This window comes from Phascolarctos cinereus, unplaced genomic scaffold (genome assembly GCF_003287225.1).
Source record: "Phascolarctos cinereus isolate Bilbo 61053 unplaced genomic scaffold, phaCin_HiC Scaffold_7;HRSCAF=346, whole genome shotgun sequence".
Taxonomy (NCBI): Eukaryota; Metazoa; Chordata; class Mammalia; order Diprotodontia; family Phascolarctidae; genus Phascolarctos; species Phascolarctos cinereus.
In genome coordinates this window covers 87,097,025-87,115,729 of record NW_027556180.1, presented here as the reverse complement: position 1 = coordinate 87,115,729, position 18,705 = coordinate 87,097,025, and the positions used below count along the sequence as shown (strand labels likewise).

The window sequence follows — 18,705 nt, the reverse complement described above, 5'->3', positions numbered from 1 at the left end:
AAGACAAAAAAAGGTAGGAGAGGGCACACTTACTACTGTCCGTAACGAATGCAGCCAAAATGGATTGTTTGCCATTCTGACCTTGGGTACTGATCAGTTCAGACTTTAACTCCATTCTCTTAACTACCGTGATGGAGACTTCTCATGGCTTCCCTCTTGGGAGGTAAGAGTGGTCAAACAAGTACCCATAAGGCATTGGCTTTACTTCCAATGTAGGTTATCCCACTCCATCTGGAATCATTTCTGGGAAACTCAAACTGACACTATTCAGTTCCATGTAAGTCCTTGGGTCGACAACGGGTGACATCAATTGCATGCAAAAGTAGACTAGATACTGGGTAGATGCTTGATTGGGCCACTTGCATTCTAGTTGAGTAGTGATGAAAATAGCATAAAACACATCAGCAAAGACATTAAGGACACCTGTGGCTGTGTCTACACTATCCCAAGTGGACATCCAGAGAAGATTGAGAAGGGCCATGCTGTCCTCACTGGTGAGAGCCTGATATATCTAGTTGGCCCGAATGCCAACCATAACTATGCTTGACCTCAGTATCTCTCCTGCTCTCTTACTCCTTTCCGCCTTATTCTTGAGAGTAATCAAATCAGCACTACCCTTGGTGCTGAAAAGGATATTGTTAATGACTGCCCAGTGGTTCCTCCCACCATGCCCACTCACTTAGCCAAAACCCTTGCCCGGGTAACTGCTCAGTGTGCTGTCTCTCCTTAGTATTGCTCCTTAGTCAAGGGCCGTTTCCCTTCTGAAATTTGCATCCCCAAAGGTTAGCCTCTATCACACAGTAACTTCCTATTTTCAGGACCTCAGCGGATTTTCTCGTCTAATCTATGGCTAACCAAGAACCCCATCAATAAAATTCTGTATTTTTTTAAGGCAATTTTTTAGGCAATTAGTGACTTGCCCAGGGTCACACAACAGCTAGCGCCACGTGTTTGGTCTGAGGCCAGATTTGAAATCAGGTCCTCTTCACTTCAGGGCCCTTGCTCTATCCACTGAGTCACCTAGCTGCCCCTAAAATTCTTAACAAATAAATGATCATTTAGCTAGCTTTCAAATCCTCCAGCCAACACCTGTAGATGATTGGGGGATGGACCTACTTCCCTAGACAGCGTGTTAACTTTTAGTCAGCTCTGATGCTTATTTTCTTGTACCAAATAATTTGCCTTTCTGCAACTTCCACTCATTACTGGGGCAACCAAAACAAATCTATAACAGCTCACATCTTTCAAATAAAATTTTGGAATACCTGATAGCTTCCCTACCACTCTGGTTATATCTAGATTTTCTCCAGCTCGTCTTTCTCCTTTCTAAAACACGGCAGTTAGAAATGAGTATTTCAATGCAACTTCATAATCTTTCATTATTTTCTCTGACCCAAAGAAGCTGCTTGTGGAATTTTAATCAAGGTCACAAGACTAGGAAAGCAGAAATTTTATTTCCCAGAACCCAATTGGGCAGACAGAAGAAAAACCACTTCTAAGCTTTGGAAACTAGGGCATGGACAGCTGTTATTCACAAAGCTATGTTCCCAACCCTCTGGAAAGGATACTTTTATCTTATGGTTCAGAAATGGATAAGGAATAGTAAGATAGTTTTCAGAACCACAAAATGATCTTAGGTAGTCACAAGACATTCTCTTTCCTTATTTATTCAAAAATGGTCAACAATTATCAAACCGATTTGAGGAAAATTGTCTAGCAACAACAGACAGCCAACCCACTGAGTTTTGAAACTACAACAGATAAAGAAGGAAAAATAAAGTTCCATGAAGAATCTCACCAAAGCTACTAAATTTGAAGATGGGGGGGATGGGGAGTTGTGAGAATTCAGAGACATATGAATACATTCCTACAAAATGTACGATTGCTGTATCTAGCCCCTCCTATGGTTATTGCCAGCTTAGGTGTAGTACAACAGGCATAATCAGTCTAACCATCCAGATACATTGGGGGGGGGGGAATTGTACAGGGAAAGGACTTATCTGTACAAAAAATATCTATAAAAATATCTTTTTGAAGTGGCAAAGAATTGGACATTAAGGTAATGCCCATCAATTAGGAAATGGCTAAACAAGTTAAGACATGTGACTGTAAGGGAATGATGAGGAGGGTTGATTTTGGAAAAACCTGGACATACATGAACCGATGCAAAGTGAACTAAGCAGAACTAGAACACTGTACACAATAACAATACTGTACAATGATCAACTGTGAATGACTTAGCACTTCTCAGTAATATGATCCAAAACAATTTCAAAGGAATGAAAATGATGAAAATGGAGTCTGAAAGCAAATTGAAGCATACTATTTTTCACTTTCTGTATTTTAACACATACGACCTATATCAAATTGCTTGCCGTCTTTGAGACGGGGGAAGTCGATGAGGAACTCAACTTAAAAATCGCTTTTCATCTAAGACTATAAAACAGGTCTAACTTACAAGGATGTTAGCTAACGTGCTAAAAACCATTAAGTGCTATAAACAAATGTGTATCCAACTTAATGATTTAAAAAAATATAATTTTCCCAATCTTCATGCAGAAAATGCCCAGATTTTTTAGTTTATATGGAGCATATTTACCACTTTCTTCTCTACTCTGAGATCAAATGAAATTCAAGGACAAAACAGAATTTACCCTAGAGCTCCGCTCCTTCACAGAACAAAACATGAGAATAAAGAACGTACTTATTCCAAGTACCACCATGATTATGGCATGATTATCTGCTTCTTAAAAAGAAGCTAAGGGGCAGCTAGGTGGCGCAGTGGATAGAGCCCCAGCCCTTAAGTCAGGAAGACCTGAGTTCAAATCTGACCTCAGACCAAACACTTGACACTTAATAGCTGTGTGACCCTGGGCAAGTCACTTAACCCCAACTGCCTAATAAAATAAAAAGCTAAGTACTGTATCAAAAATTAAAGAAAACCCAGCAAACATTACATTGTAATATTTTTTAAAAAAACCCTTACATACATTCTTATTAACTGGGTTTGGCTTAAGATGACTAGATCACTCTTTCATAAGGATAAATAGGGAGAATCCAATTAAGTTATACTGAAAACACAATTATATATATTATAGGATGCTGCTGTTTCAGGTTTTTGAATGGGGTTGGGTGAATAATCACAGGGAGGTGAAAGACACAATGATAGTGAACTTCTGAAAGTCTAAAACTTTCAAAATCAGAAAGTGCCCAAGAAACTAAAGCCAAGTAATTATAAAAGAACTTATATCTCCACTGAAACTACAAAGATGAAATCACAGTTCAAAACCCTCCATGTTAATGCAAAGTGAACACACCAAAAAATTGCTCTTTAGAAAACCATGCTGGCAAGCAGTTAAAAAGGTTTCATAAATTTATTTAGATACTCAACAATAAACCAAACTGTTCAAACAAAATAAACAGGGCAGTGATACAAAAATTAAGAATTTTACAAAGCTAACTGTACAAAATAATTTAATACTTAAAAATTATGTTGACTGACACAGTCTATATAATCTCCTTTGGAGAGCTGTACAAATATAAATTGAACTCAGGTCACATTATTTTCTTTCTTCAGTGAAAAAAAGAAAGGATGCTTCAAGGCTTCTTTGAGAGTAATTCTTTCATTTGGATCATATGCTAACATTTTCTGGATGAGGTCAAAGAGAAGCTCATGGTCAGCATCTTGAGAATGCATAAATTCCTGAAACCAGATCAAGAAATTAATACTGGCAGATCTCTTCTTCCAACCTTTGCAAATAATTTTTAGTTTGTTTTATGAGAAAAGAGGAAATAATCTCTTACCTTTAATGGTTTACAACGCCGTTGAACATATCTACCAGCAGAACTGTGCTCATCCCAATCTAACTGATAATGACGGAAATATTTTTGTATCCTAAAATAAAATAGAATCTTAGTAAGTTTATCTTTGACTCAACATAAGAACATCACTGTGGAACTCAAAAAAAAAACTTTCAAGAGATGTGACAAGACACAAAAACTATTGGGATAGGGATATCAAAAACAGGCAAAGGTATCAATCTGGTACCAAAGTGATGTTTCACACGATCTGCTTTTAAAGTAGTAACCAATAATTCACTAAAATAATATACTTAGAATGAGAAACTCAATACCAAATCAATTTAGTACTACTTTATTATTAACAGCAGCACTTTAAGGTCTGTCAAATGATTTACAAATTTTATCTAATTTGATACTTACAACACCCCAGGGAAGTAGGTGTTATCTTATGGATGACGGATGAGAAAACTGAGGCACAGGTTTAAGTTACTTGCCCAAAGCCACAAGGAAATGAAGTGTGTGAACTAGGGTTTCCTGGACCCCAAATTCTACATTCTATCCACTATACTACCGAGCTGCCTAGCTTATAGTCATCTAAAATTTCTTCTCAAGTTATAATTCAGTCTTTAGAATGGCTTAACCTCAGGTTTCTCATCTGTAAAATGAAGATACTAATACCTTCCTTGCAGGGTTACTTGGAGGAAAGAACTCCATAAAGTCATAAAATATGGGTTATATTACACATACCTGGTTTTCTGAATCATATGTTTGGGTAAAGGTCCTAAAATCCTTTCCATCATTGCCAAATGTTCTTTACTGTCATGTGTCTGAAATGATAAAAGCAAATATCGGGTTCTGACATAAGGCTGTATGAAAAGTAAAGAAAATAACTTTAAAAGTTTCAAATTAAAGTGAAAGCACATATTACTACTTGTCTGTTAAGAAAATGTAAACTACCATCCTCAAAAAGACATGTATTATCAGTCAGAAACAACTTTACTTAGTTGGTTGGGAAGTGACTGCTCCATTCAAGCAAACATATCAATAAAAAAGATATTACTACTTAAAATCAAATTTAACTCCACAGTGCATTAACACCCTACACATCAGAACTCTGGTCCACAAGAAAACTGCTGAGTTATAGTTTATAGTCACCAGGGATGCAATGGAAAGAAATAATGCACAAAATTAAGTGACCACACATACAAATGACTCTACACATCCACAGAAGGTCTAGTGTGATGAGATACTATCCGGACTATCTGTTTTAGCTTGAGACCCACCTACAGTTCTCACCTAAATTCAATCTTCCGGCATTCTAGACTTGGAAAATAAAAGGGGGGGGGGAAGGACTGACCTGGCAAACCAGAATGTTCTGGACTTTTACTTCAAAACTGGCCATTACAGTTTTGATTCAAAGAAAAAAAAAAGGCTGGGTAAAATAAAGATGCTTTGTTTTACTTTACTCTATTTTACTTACATTGGAAATACCTCATTTTTAATTACTTGACATCACTGAGCAAAAAAAAAAAAAAGGCTTTAAAAACTAAATAAAACATTCATATGTACAAAAATCAAGCTTGTTGAAGCAGACTCTCTCCATTTACTCCAGGCCTCCTTGGCTATAATCTCCTACAAATTAAATGACCTTTATTTTCCTCACCAGAAAATTTTAAACTAGTTCTTGAATTGCTAGCTTTCATCTAACCAAGACTGAGAGTCAGGAAATAATGAATACTCATTAAATGGTCCAAAATATAGAAATAGATATGCTCTGTGCAATATCACAAAGATTAATGTTAGGAAAAATTCCTCACTTACAGGAAATATCGTGAATCCCAGGTAGTACTCAATGAGAATACATCCTATACTCCAAACATCACAAGGCTGAGCCCATCCTAGAGCTGCAAAACAAAGTGAATCACCAAGCCAAATTAAGGTCAACCAGAAAAAATATTAAGATGAGAAAATGAGATTTATAAAAGGTTTCAGGAATCTATTAAAGTGGATAGAAGTTGTTATACAGGTATGTATAAAAAGGACAACTCAAGAGATTCACACTTATATGTAGCTTAAAATTTTCCAATGAACAATCTTAAGTTCTTCCTCTAATTGTAAGAATGAAAATCAAAATTTCTCAGAACATGTAAATAAAGACTAACCTAAAATAACCTCAGGTGCTCTGTAATGTCTTGTAGAAACCAAGGTACTATGGTGCTCGTCATCATACGTTGCACTTCCAAAGTCTACAACTTTAATATCTGGATTTTTTACAGTACGCTCATCACGTCTCTTAAAAAAAAAAAACCATGTTAAGAACAGAATGAGGAAAATATTCATTCTAGAATACTGACACACAAATAGACACTTACCGTTTTGGGATTATACTGTTCTGTGTAGTCTGACTGCACAAACAAGATATTTTCAGGCTTCAGGTCAGTATGAGTTAGTTTATTACTGTGCAAAACTGAGAAGGAAGAAAAGAAAATTTGCTGCCAAGGTTTCCTTCTTACAAGTTTCAACAAACAAATAAAGCAATACATTCTAAGCACTCACAGTTAACAGATTTGCATATCTGATATGCCATTTTCCTGATGTGATCCATTCGAAATGGTAAAAAGCTGTTTTCTTTAATGAAGTCATAAGTGCTAAGTCCCAGAAGTTCAAACACAATGCAAACATGTCCAAGATGTTCAAACCATTCCAACATCTTAACACAGCGACTAAAATAGATTAAAACAGTACAAATATGTCAGTGATTTTCATTTTTAATAAACAAATGACCTCAAATTCCAACTGGATACTTACAATGTGCTGTTAGGATCTGTTGAATTTATGTGTTCCAGAACTTGTATTTCTGAATGAGCTGCTTCGGAGTATCTATCCACATTTTTCACTATTTTTACGGCTACGCGTCTACCTCCCCTAGAAAAAGTTAAAATTACTGGGTGAGCTCAGTTCCAAAAGTTTACTGTAACCTCAAATTATAACTTATTCATCAATTTACACTACTCCTCTTTAAATCTCTGTTGCCTACTACCTCCAAAGTTTTTCTTTTTTTAGATGACTTTAGTAATCTGGATTACTTCATGTGAACCAATACTGCCATATCCATGTTAATTGCTCGCCAAATCCTAAAGATCTTCACTTTTAATTCCCCAGGTTAATTATTCACCAATTTGGGTATACATACTGATCAAAAGGCTCTGTTCTACCTGTTATATATGTGTGGCTCAGCACACTCCCAAAAGCAAAACCACCTTCTTTCCCACAATCTCTCTTGGGCACACATCATGACACCCAAGAAATTCTCTCAGTGGGTTTGTCCAACTAACTTTTCCTATTCCATCTAACCCATTAGCCCTGTTTCTCATTTATACTCCCCTTGTCCTAGACTCCACAGTCAACTACTGTCACTGGCTCAGCAAGCTCAATTCTTTCCATCTTTCCCTCAGTATCTTCATTACACAAGCTCATCTGTAGCATCTTCTTTCTTTACACCTCCTTAGGCACATCACTTATGTCTTGTCCAATTTCAACCCAAACCTCCTTTCAATTTACTTATGACCGTAAGAATTTCTAGGATTACCATTCAATTACCTTTTCCTCTCAGACTTCAACTTTCTTCCTGCCTTCCTTCCATAGATGACTTGACTTCCTACTATGCCAATGGAAGACAGATCATCCAATCTATTAATTCTTCCAACATTTATTTCTCACACTTACCTCTAGTCACAAAAAGTTCTCTTTAAAAGCTAACCTCTGAGATCCCCCATCCTTTTTCTTCCTTTCCTCTAGTCCATATGTTTCAACTAACACCTACTTTGAGAGGCAACATGGTGTAACAAGTACTAAACTAGGAGACAGGAAAGAACTGCGTTCTAATCCAATTTGATACTCAGTAGCTATATAACCATGGACAGTTATTAATCACTCTCCTTTACCAAACCATAAGTTGATATATAAATTGTCTGAGTATTCCTCAACCCAGTATGTTGTGGCAGCTAGTGGATCACAATGAAATCAGAAGATCTGAGTTCAAATCTGGCCTCAGATATTTACTAGGTATATGACCTTAGACAAGTCATTTAACTTCAGTTTCCTCTGTCTGCAAAATAGGGATAATAATAGGACCTACTCAGAGAGTTGTTACAATTACATGAGATGTTTGTAAAGTGCTTAGCACTACCACATAAGTGCTATATAACTATTTACCTTCTAGCCAGCAATATTTAGATAGGCAAAAATTTCATCCCAAATCTGGTACCCATCCTTACTACTCACATTACTGTGAGGTTAGTTACTCTTATTTTTATCAATAATGATTTGTCCTCACTTGACTACTGATACTACTCCACATAGTTGAAGCTCCTCCTTTTATCCTGGAAACTCACTTTTCTCTTGTGTTTTGCGATAAACTTTGTGAATTCTCTTTTAATACTTCACTGCAACCTACTATCCTAACAATCAGGCTTCCTTGGAAAGGTGCCACTTTCTAATCCCTACACTGTTGTTGCTGCCACCACCTACCCCCCAAGACTAGAGGCACATTACTTAATCCTGAGATGATATCTTAGCCATAAAAATCCTCATTTCTAGTCATCCTGAATACCTTTTTACCATACAAATGTTCTTAACATCAAGTCCTTTCTCAGGTATATTACTTTACTTAATAGGAAACCATTGGCACTACCCACACTATCAAAGAGATCTTGTAGTTCTCTATTACTTAATCCCATACTTCCCAAGAAATTTTATTTTCAGCTTCCAACATATGTTATCTTTTTCTCCCATTCAGGTCACTCTCTTTGCTGTCTCATTCTCCTCCTCCTTCCTCTTTCATACTATTACCTTATTTAGAATTCTTTTTTCTTCCACTTTTCCAAACGCTAATTTTCCTACCTGCTTCCTGTGACATCTCTAGCCCAAAATTTCCCTCCTTTCTCTTAACTCTTACTCAACACCATACAATTTAGCACTTGGTTGTTTTGTGTGATATCTGCCCAATGAGATAGAAAGCTTCTTCAGAGAAGTAAGCATGAATCATGTATGCTCCTAGCTTAGCACAATACTATACTATACATTGTAACTGTCAAATATATATTGACTGTACATCTTAAAGGTGTTTTTTTTGAATATCTAAGTACTAAAATGGTAAGTACTAATTCAACTTCTGTTTTATGAATGTTAATTATCATTTTCCTTTCTGGGCAAAAGAAAAATTTGTTTTCGAAAAATACTTGGGCTTCATTTGAATCATTTTATTACAAGGTATGAAAGAACTTTCAAAATAAGAAGAATGATATCTATTATCTATCCTAGGCAGCCTACTATTTGTTGTCTAGTTGTCATGTTTCTTTAGACTATTCCAAGTGATCTAAAAAACAAAATGATGGGCACAGGACCACTTCTACCCAGAATAGATTTCAACTGGCTCAATTCAGAACAGCCCAACTTAAAAGAAGTGTGGCCAAAAAAAGACAAATTGATATATCAATCAATCAGCAAGTGACTTCTTTCTCAGTACCACTATCTTCCCAGTGGAGTTGGGGAAAAGGAAAAACAAAAGGACAAAACCAAATGTTTTAGTACCCAGAACTATAGAGAGAAGGTTGCTTTTCCTTATCCTGTACAGAAATGTTGCAATTTAAGTCACAGCTGTAGAAGAAAAATGTGATGGCAGAAATAAAGAGAAAGGAAAGTAGGATTGTTCTGTCTCAAAATATCTAAACGAGAATTTTAGAACATTCAGCTTCCTTCCCCAAAGCAAATAAATTGCCAATTCTTGGGAGAATTATTTTAGAATGGTTTTTGAAAAAAAGGATACAATAAAAGCTTATGACACTCATGCAAGATTTTAGCCATGCTCTAAACGAATATATTGGTATGTATTGTGACGGCTGAAAGACTTCAGTATGAGCTTTAGCATGTTATTTTACAATGAGACTTCACTGTATCACAGATAAATCCAGTCTTCTATGACATTTTTAACAAAGGGCACCATTCTGTTACAACTATGTCTATGTTACATAGCCTAGTAAAAAGGCTGACTGTAAATACGATTCATTGCTTTAGTTTCAAATCTATTTGGGAGGGTGAGAAACAGAGGTGAAAGGTACATTCACAAGTCTCTGTGGTAATGTTTAATTTGCATTAAACTTGCCCTGCTTATAAAAGGCTTCAGAAAACAGAGCAATATTTTAAAAAACAGCCTAGACATAAAGAAGTATTTCTAGCAATAAGCACTACCTGAAAGTAGAATGTGTTATTATCTAAGTAGTAGGTTCCCCTCACTCAAGTTTTTCAAGATCACTTGTTGGGTTTGTTCAAGATTTCTTGCTCAGATATGGGTTGGATTAGATAGCCTTCCCACACCTCTTCCAACTCAGATCCTATAATTAAAATACTAGTGCTTGTCCTCTAGATGATAGTCTCTTATTGGCTAACAAAATATCAACATGCAGAACCAAAGAAGAGTTATTGTCTTTTTAAAATCAGCACAAAAAGACTAAGTAAGGTGGTTTTATGGTTTACAAAACATGTGACGAAGTCTACTTATGAACCAGGCTAAGTGGTTATACAGATTTGGTTGAATAACTTGAACGTAACACAATTCATCTTTATTGCAATAAGCTCTCCTACCTCTCACCTCCTTTAAGATTAAAAGGTCTTATCAGTAAGAAATGTATTGTTGTATGGTCTGCTGCTCAGTGAAATGAGCAGAACCAAGAGAACGTTGTACACAATCACAGCCACATTGTGCTATGACTAATATTGATAAACTTAACCCTTCTCAGCAATACAAGGATCTAAGACACCTCCAGAGGCCTCGTGATGGAAAATGCTGTCCACATCCAAAGAAAGAACTATGAAAGTTGAATCACTATCATTTTTTTTCTCTTTTGTTGAGTTTTGTTTCCTCTTTCTGATGGTTCCTCCTACTGGTTTTAATTTTTACTTACAACTTCACTAATGTGAAAATATGTTTAATACGAATATAAATGTACAGCCTGTTATCAGATTGTGTGCTGTCTTGGGGAGGGTGGTGGGGAAGAAGGGGGAGAAAAATTTTAAACTCAAAAGCATATGGAAGTGATTGTTGATAAAACCTGGGCTAAAATTCCTCCTCAAAATAACCCGTAAGCCATGTGACCATGGGCAAATATTTCCCGTTGAAAGAGGAGTATTATTTAGAATACCTACTCCTACACAGGGTTGCTTTGTGGGCTAAATACTTTGTAAACCTTACAAAGCTAAGTTCTCTTTATCATGGAATAGACCATCCAAAACAAAAACTACCTTAAATCCCCACAAACAAATCCAAGCTATGACTTGTCAAAAGTAGGAAACCAAGTATAAAAAGAGTATCTTGACTGTTAGACTACATTCTACATACATACAGTCGAAACCCTCACTTTTAAGAAGGGCTGAAGGAGTCTCGAATGAAAAAAGTTTAAGAAGCCTTGTTCTAAAGTATCACATAAGATGTCCAATTTCATTTCTCCATTAAGAACACAATATGGACAAATGATTCTAGACTTAACTAGGGTAGGAAAAAAATTTATTTAGAAAAAAAAAATTAGGTCAAACACTTACAATTTATGATCGATGCATTCCACAACTTTTCCAAAAGCTCCTTCGCCTAATGTATCAACAATTTCATCTAAAAAAGAGAAATAAATCTTACTTATACAGGAAATGGCATTTTACTTATTATTATTCATGAGTGATAAATACTATTAATGTAGATTGCCCTAGATACTACTTATCACTAGACATTTATTTTATTGGATAACTCATCAAAACAATTAGTTTTAAACTATCTTTTGACATTCTGAAAATAACTAACATTACTATCTTGGAAGTGCTGAATAGCAAGCATTTAATTTTCTAGGGAAAGCAAAAACAATCCCCCCACCAAAAGAATACAAAAGGAAAAAAAGGAGAAAGAAAAGACTTTCAAATCCCTGACATCTTAGTCTAAACAGATTATGCTATCTGAAAAGTTAATAAGTGTTGAAAAATATTCTATACATCTTGCACTTAGTACGTCTCCACTCTGACAGATCAGGTGACCCTCCTCATCATCCTCTACACTCCTGGATCTTTTCCTTCGGTGACTCTTCTGGAAACGTCAAGTGGGCCGCACCAAGATCGTCCAGCCAATCAATAAACCCGAGTGAATTCAGGGCAGAATACGAAATTCATTCAGCGGGGAGATATTCAGGCATTCAGATACACGCCAGGCCACAAACGGTTGGCAGGAGCAATTTCAAATTCAGTCCCCAGAAATTCACAGGGCACATAGTTTATGTTAACAGGAGAAAAACATGGCAAGGAACAGATTTTCAGATAAGATACTTAAAAGTGGCAAGGCAACAAAACATAATACAATCTTTTTTCCTTAAAAAAAAAATTAATGATGTACTGAAATGTAATTTAAGTCCCTAGTGTCCTTAAATTAATGTTGTAAAATTCCAGGACATTGATTTGTTTGTTTGACAAAAGTAGCCCTTGTGGCCAAGTTAGAGTTTCCTAGTTAGTTTTAAAGAATGTTTAACAGTTAAGCAAATAAGATGTAGTAATAATTCCTTAAGGAATTGCTATAAAGCATAAAATATGCTGATATAACCTGCAGTGTTCTTAAAAACAGCTGTTCAATAAGTCAATACCAAAACAGCTTCATATAGGAAAAAAAAAAAAAGATCAGACAGCATGCCCTGCTAAATACACAGACAACAGGCATGTCTGATCCTCAAACTGCAGTCAGCATTTGTTTATTAATCTGATAACTATGTGTGTATATATAAGCATAGCTATTCATAAACTTAAAATTTTTTTTATCTATATTTACAACAAAATGATCAAACTAATTTTGAACAAATGAAATTTCCTGAAAGTGGCATAAAACTATTTGGAATATATATATATATATATATATATATATGTATATATATTAAATTAGCTGTATAAACTATCTTAAATTGAGCTGTCTATCTGTTATGTCTGATGTTAATTTGAAGGACAGTCACTAACAACTATTGTCAAGAAATCTGCTAAACAAATGCCAACTAACCAAAAACTACTAATATGCATTTCAGGAATCTCCCATCCAAGGCCATTTAAAAAATTTTCAGCAGTTTAAAAATTCATACTGCTTCATCTATAACATAACTGTCCCAAACTGTCAAACATGAATCCAAGTTTTCCTGCTTAGAAGAGAAGTTACATTTCCAAAATAGTGAAAAACTGCTCATACCACATGTGAACGATGATGCACTGTACTGCGGTGACTCTTGTGTTTTCTTTTATAATGACTTCTTCCACTTCTACCAGAGGACTTGCTACTATGATTGTAATAACCACTTTCTTGTTCTCTATAGTGATATCCGCTTTCATATCCTTGACAGTAGTAATGTCTATATTCATCAATGTAGCGTCGATTACGGTAATCTCTTTCATTTATACATCTGGCTTCCAAATAATGGCTAAAAAGAAATTACAGAGAACTCAGTCACCAATTTTGGAACTACTTAAAAACTCTTCAAAAAGCCTCTCAAAAACAAAAACAAAACAAAACAGGGCAGCTAGGTGGCACAGTGGATAGAGCAACGGTCCTGGACTCAGGAGGACCTGAATTCAAATCCAGCCTCAGACATATAACACTAGCTGTGTGACCCTGAGCAAGTCACTTAATGCCACTGCCTACCCCCCCCAAAAAAAAGCCTCTAAAAGAATGATACTAAAAAGAAGTCATCTGGGACATCCCCCCCCCATATTATAGATTTCTTTCAACTAGTAACAACCTCAACAGAAAATTTGCTCTCAAGGGCTGTAACTTACAAAAACGTCAATTAAAAAAAACAAAACCAAATTTGTCTAATATGGTATATATAATACAGTATACTTCCTTACCGATCATAAATTTTCAAGTGATTGTGCTTGCAGCGCTTGTTCTCCAAGGAACTGCTATGAGATCTCTTCCTTCGCTTATGACCACTGATACTGCTACTCCATTTTCTGTGATCCCAACTTTCCTTTTCAAACCAATCAGAACAATCTGTTCTCTTTGAATGCCGCATCTATTAAAAAAAAGTTTTCTCATAAGTAACACTTTACATGACAAGTGTCCAATTAGAGGAATTCCTTATAATTGTTTTATCATGAGAAAATATCTTCACACGGTTGCTTTTTAAAATTCCAAAAACAAGAACAATGCCAAATTACAAACAATACCACACATTTTTGAAGCCCAGTAGTGACCACCCTCACACTTAACTTGTGAAAGTTCCCAAATATGTTCACAATAAATAGCATCACCTTTCTAAATAAGGTCTCTTCTTATGCCAGAATTTACCTGGGCAGCATAGGCATCTGTTCCAAGCAAATCCCAGCCAAGTACTGGCACTAAGCCATGCTTTATTTCAGAATAGTGCACATTAGAATTCAAATCTGAAATGTCAACTTTGAGGTACAGTAACATAGCAACAATTTCCTCTCCCCTCACTATATACACAATATGCCTCTACTGACATCCTACTTCAATATAGTATGAAGTGATTTCTTCAAGGCTACGTAATTAAGCAAAAAAAAAAAGCAACTGAATTATAGTAACCATCAAGAAATGAAAATAAAAATAATAAACAGTCCCTACCTTTAATTCTACTGAAGGGATATAGGCTAATTAAATACAAAATGAAAAAAAAAATTTGGGGGGGAGGGGGGAAGGAGTCTGGAAAGGCCTCATCTCAATGGCATCTAAGCTAGTTTTGAAGAAAACCAAGGAATCTATCTAGTGGATGTGAAGAGAGAATGCATTACAGACATGGGAGACGTGGACCACGTTTAGGTAAGCTAGTTTAAACGACTGTGAATTTCAAGTACATGATTAAGACTTATCATGAAATGAAATTGGAAAGCTAGACCCCAGAATGTGGTAGTGCTAAATGTCAAGCTGAGGATTTTGTATTTTTATCCTAGAAGAACAGAGGAGTGATATTAAATTCAAAATAACTTATCTGTGTGGAGGACAGATTGAGAGAAGAGACAATGAAAGCTCAAAGATCAGTAAGTTGAGTTGAGATAACGGGTGTGTGAGAGAAGGGCATAACAGTAAACATGTTGTGGAGATTAAATGAACAAGATTGATTGGCAAATGCTTGGAATAAGCTCTAGTAGGTTGGCAAATGGTTGGAATAAGCTCTAGTAGGTGTTATCTCACCTGGAAAGTGAGTACAGGCCAGTTATCTTACAAGTTTGGAAGAAGTCCAATAGGTTAGCCACAGCAACAATACACTAATATTGCTATTTTTAAAATCACAAATACTTGAAGTAACAAATTACAATTAAATTTTTTATAAGTACTATTCAAAAGCAGATGTTGCTTTAATTAGGTGACTGAGCAGAGACTATACTAAGCATTGGGAAGATAGACAAAATTTTAGTTAAGACCTAACATGAGTCTATTAGACTGTGATGCGCATTAAAAACTTCTATTCTCTCCATTTCCAAAGTACACAGTCTCTAGGGGCAGCTAGGTGGTGCAGTGAATACAGCACTGGGCCTGGAATCAGGAGGACCAAGTTCAAATCCAGATACTTGACACTTACTAGCTGTGTGACCCTGAGCAACTGACAACCCCCAACTGCCTCACCAAAAAACAAAAACAAAGTACACAGTCTCAAAGCTCACAAGTTATATAAGTCATAAGAAAATTACATATATAACAAGACTGAGATTGCCTTACATCCACAAACAGGAAAATTTTCACAACGAATTTAGAGACATTTTCAAATTATTCTAAGAGATAGGAACTTTCATACAAAGGTTATTGCAATTTCAACTAGGATAATTAGGGGCAATATTTTCATTAAAATTTTTTTTTTTAAATTTCAACACTAAGCATTCTGCCATAAGACTTAACATGCCCATATAAAGTACTGTTAGAGATAAGGTGAAAACCATGTGTCTTTTCCTCTAAGGTTACCTTCCACATTAAGTAGCTAATTTAAGTAGATATGTACAGGTTGTTTCCCCTATCTGATAAGCTTCAGAGTGGCACCTATTTGAGCTTTTTTGTTATATAGCACATGCTCATTGCTTCTTGATGAAGTCCTAGATTAGGTACTTGTCAAGGAGAGAGAAAAGAACTGGGTTCTTCAAATGAAAAAATCATGGAACATTTAGTGCCAACAGGCAAAAGACAATCCCTGCCTTCAAGTACCTCACAATCTAATGGGGGGAGGACAAAATGCAAACAATTATATACAAAGCAAGCTATATACAGGATAAATAGGAAATAATTAACAGAGGGAAAGCACTGGAATTAAGAAAGGGTTGGGGAAGGTGAGATTTTACTTGGGATTTAAAGACAGCCAAAGTGAAAACCCAGGGCAGAGAGATTAACTGTCTTGTTTGTGAAATAGGGAGGAGGCCAGTGTCACTGTATTTTTTTTAAAAAGTAAATATTGGTGAATAAGATGTAAGATGACTGGGAAGGTGAGGATACAGGGTAAGTTGTTAAGGGCTTTGGATTCCCAACAGAGCATTCCGGATTTGCTGAGTCAATAGGAAGCCACTAGAGTCTGTGGGGGAAGGCAGGGAGTGCCTGCACTTTAGGAGTAGTGAGAGACTTCAGCGCAAGCAGACCCACCAGGAAGCTATTCCAACAGTCCAGCTCCGAGGAGATGAGGGTCTACACTAGAATGGTGGCAGTGACAGAGGAGAAAAGGTGGACTATTTGAGAGATGCTGGAAGGTTTTGGCAACAATCGTATATTTGGATGGGAGAGTGCCTAGAGATAAGTAAGGAATTCAGGAGGGCTCCTAAGTTCTGAGCCTAAAGGACTGGGATGGTGTCTCTGGGAGGAGGGTTTAAGAGGAAAGATAAAGAGAATGAGTTTGGTTTTGGACGTAATGAGTTTAAAGATGTCTATGGACAGCCCAGTTCGAGATGTCTGAAACATGTGAGATTGAAGGTCAGCAGAGAGGTGGAGGCAGGATAAGGTTGATTTGAGAATCATCAGCAGAGATGGTAATTAAATCCATGGGAGCAGATAAGATCCCCAAGTGTGGCCTAGAGAGAGAAGGCCCAAGAAGAGAAGTCAGAGGGACACCTAGAATCAGAGATAATACAACATTAACAAAGTAATTGCCCTAATCAACAGGAACAAAGAACTGCCTTCCTCAGAAGTCTTAATCTAGGACGGCACACCATTTATGAAAATAGCTACACATAAAACGATATTCTTCAAACTACTGGGCACAAATGAAATTCTCAATTTTCAGACTTGTGAAAAATGGCTTGTTAAAACTCAAATTTTGTTTATTATTAATTAAACATTTTCCTTGAAATTTTCATTGTACAACTCAAAGTTAAAAGTTTTAAGCTATTTTTCCCGGTTATCTTTCCAAAAAAGTACAAAGGCTTATTACCAATTATCTACGGCCCAATTTTCTTCAAATATTAAATGTAAAGGATCTTTTTTAGCATTGGGCTAAATGAAAATAAAGATGGCACGGTGGTACACTTTCCAAACACATTTCACTAGCTTCTGTAACCCGTGGCTGCCTTGTTTGTGGCATCATTCTCTTCAGGAAAACTAAACTGCTGTCAGCAAAATGAGACTTTTGGGGTTGCATTTAATCTTTCGTAATGATTGTGGCCAGCCCTACGTGATTTACTATGATCCACACAGTGGTCTCGTGTTAACAGCTGCCCAGTTCAGAGAGCCTTTCACTAACAAGAGCCTCTTTTAAATCATGAAGACACGTTTTCAAGAGAAGCAGAGAGGCCGAATTAGGAGGGAAAAGTCAAAGCTGGCAAATGTTGAGCCAGCCAGGTCAGATACTTCGCTCAACACCTTCATCCTTCCAGAAAACAAAGATTTCATCAGATATAAGCTACCGTGGCCAAATGCCACGGGGGACGTTAAGGAAAACAAACAAACGAAAAAAAAATTTAGTGGACGGGCTGGCAGGGCTACATTCTAATGGCTGCATTTTCGCTACGTCTCCGGGCCTAGCTCTTTCTTCTTTGCTCATCTTAACCAACAAACTAGCAGCTTCGGTCTCCAAAAGCTCCATGATTTTAAAATAGAACTGGCCTACTGGTATTATTTTCCCAGGGGAACTACTTAAATCCCACCCGATTTTCCTTTCTCCGTTTTCCAACTACAGAAACGTCAGCACACTCGAGGGAGTGAAGGGAAGACAAACGATCCAGAGGGAGCGGACCCGAGGCTCCGGGAAAGGCCGGGGCTGTTGCAGTTTGCTCCGCAGTCCGAAGTGGCAAAGCCAGCTCCCTTCTCCCTTCCCCCTTCCCCCACCCAGCGCGGCGCAGCCGCGGGCGGCGTCTCCCTCTCCCCTCCCCCACTCCGCCATTTTGCCGCGGCCGAGCGAGCCCCAGAGAAGACAATATGGCGCCCGCAGCCTCGGGCTCCGCTCCAAAGCCTCCCCCTTCCCTGAAGGAGAACTCTGTAAAATAAGAATTGGGGCATTCCTTCCCTACTACAAAATCTCTCGCCCCTGAGGCGACGGCGGCGGCCACAATCCGGGGACCCAAGGGCGGGATGACAGCGGGGGAGGCCGCTCAAGGCGTAAATTCAAAGTCGTCAAAAGGACTAGACTGAGAAGGGGGATGTTGCCAAGACCCTTAAGAAAATAGACCCGAGGTAACTTACCGTTTCGGCCAAGGAAACGGGCTACGACGGGGCGAAACTAGTCTCCCAAGCGGACGGAGCAACAGCCAAACGCTACCGCTCGCGACGAATTCCGACAGGCAGACTGACGCGCTTGTCAGGAATGTTCTCGAAAACAATAAGGACGCAGGCGCACTGGCCCCGCCCCAGGGGGCGGGGCGGTGACCTGTGAGGGGGGGACGTGAGTGAAGGGTGGTGGCTAGCGT

General features: G+C 37.4%; 1 protein-coding gene across 2 annotated transcripts; it reads right to left on the bottom strand.

Annotated features, from left to right (window-relative positions):
- Positions 1-3,357: 3,357 nt before the first annotated feature.
- Positions 3,358-18,590, bottom strand: CLK1 (CDC like kinase 1). 2 transcript variants are annotated; one of them, XM_020971081.2, is made up of 13 exons: positions 18,482-18,590; positions 13,717-13,883; positions 13,061-13,289; positions 11,836-11,926; positions 11,398-11,464; positions 6,610-6,726; positions 6,358-6,524; positions 6,174-6,268; positions 5,964-6,093; positions 5,623-5,705; positions 4,549-4,628; positions 3,805-3,895; positions 3,358-3,703 (listed from the first exon to the last, which is right to left on the bottom strand). In XM_020971081.2, the coding sequence occupies exons 2-13, from the start codon at positions 13,881-13,883 to the stop codon at positions 3,551-3,553; spliced, it is 1,470 nt and encodes a 489-aa protein (XP_020826740.1). In that variant the 5' UTR covers positions 18,482-18,590; the 3' UTR covers positions 3,358-3,550. The 2 variants fall into 2 exon arrangements, with proteins under 2 accessions (XP_020826740.1, XP_020826751.1); XM_020971092.2 differs by lacking the exons at positions 11,836-11,926; positions 13,717-13,883; positions 18,482-18,590 and having other exon boundaries at positions 13,061-13,087.
- Positions 18,591-18,705: the final 115 nt, after the last annotated feature.

Coding starts and splice junctions, on each gene's coding strand:
- CLK1 (XM_020971081.2), bottom strand. CDS start 13,883: ATGCGGCATTCAAAGAGAACAGATTGTTCTGATTGGTTTGAAAAGGAA. Junction 6,525..6,609: donor ACAGATCCTAACAGCACATT/GTAAGTATCCAG, acceptor AATCTATTTTAG/TCGCTGTGTTAAGATGTTGG. Junction 3,704..3,804: donor GGCGTTGTAAACCATTAAAG/GTAAGAGATTAT, acceptor ATCTGGTTTCAG/GAATTTATGCATTCTCAAGA.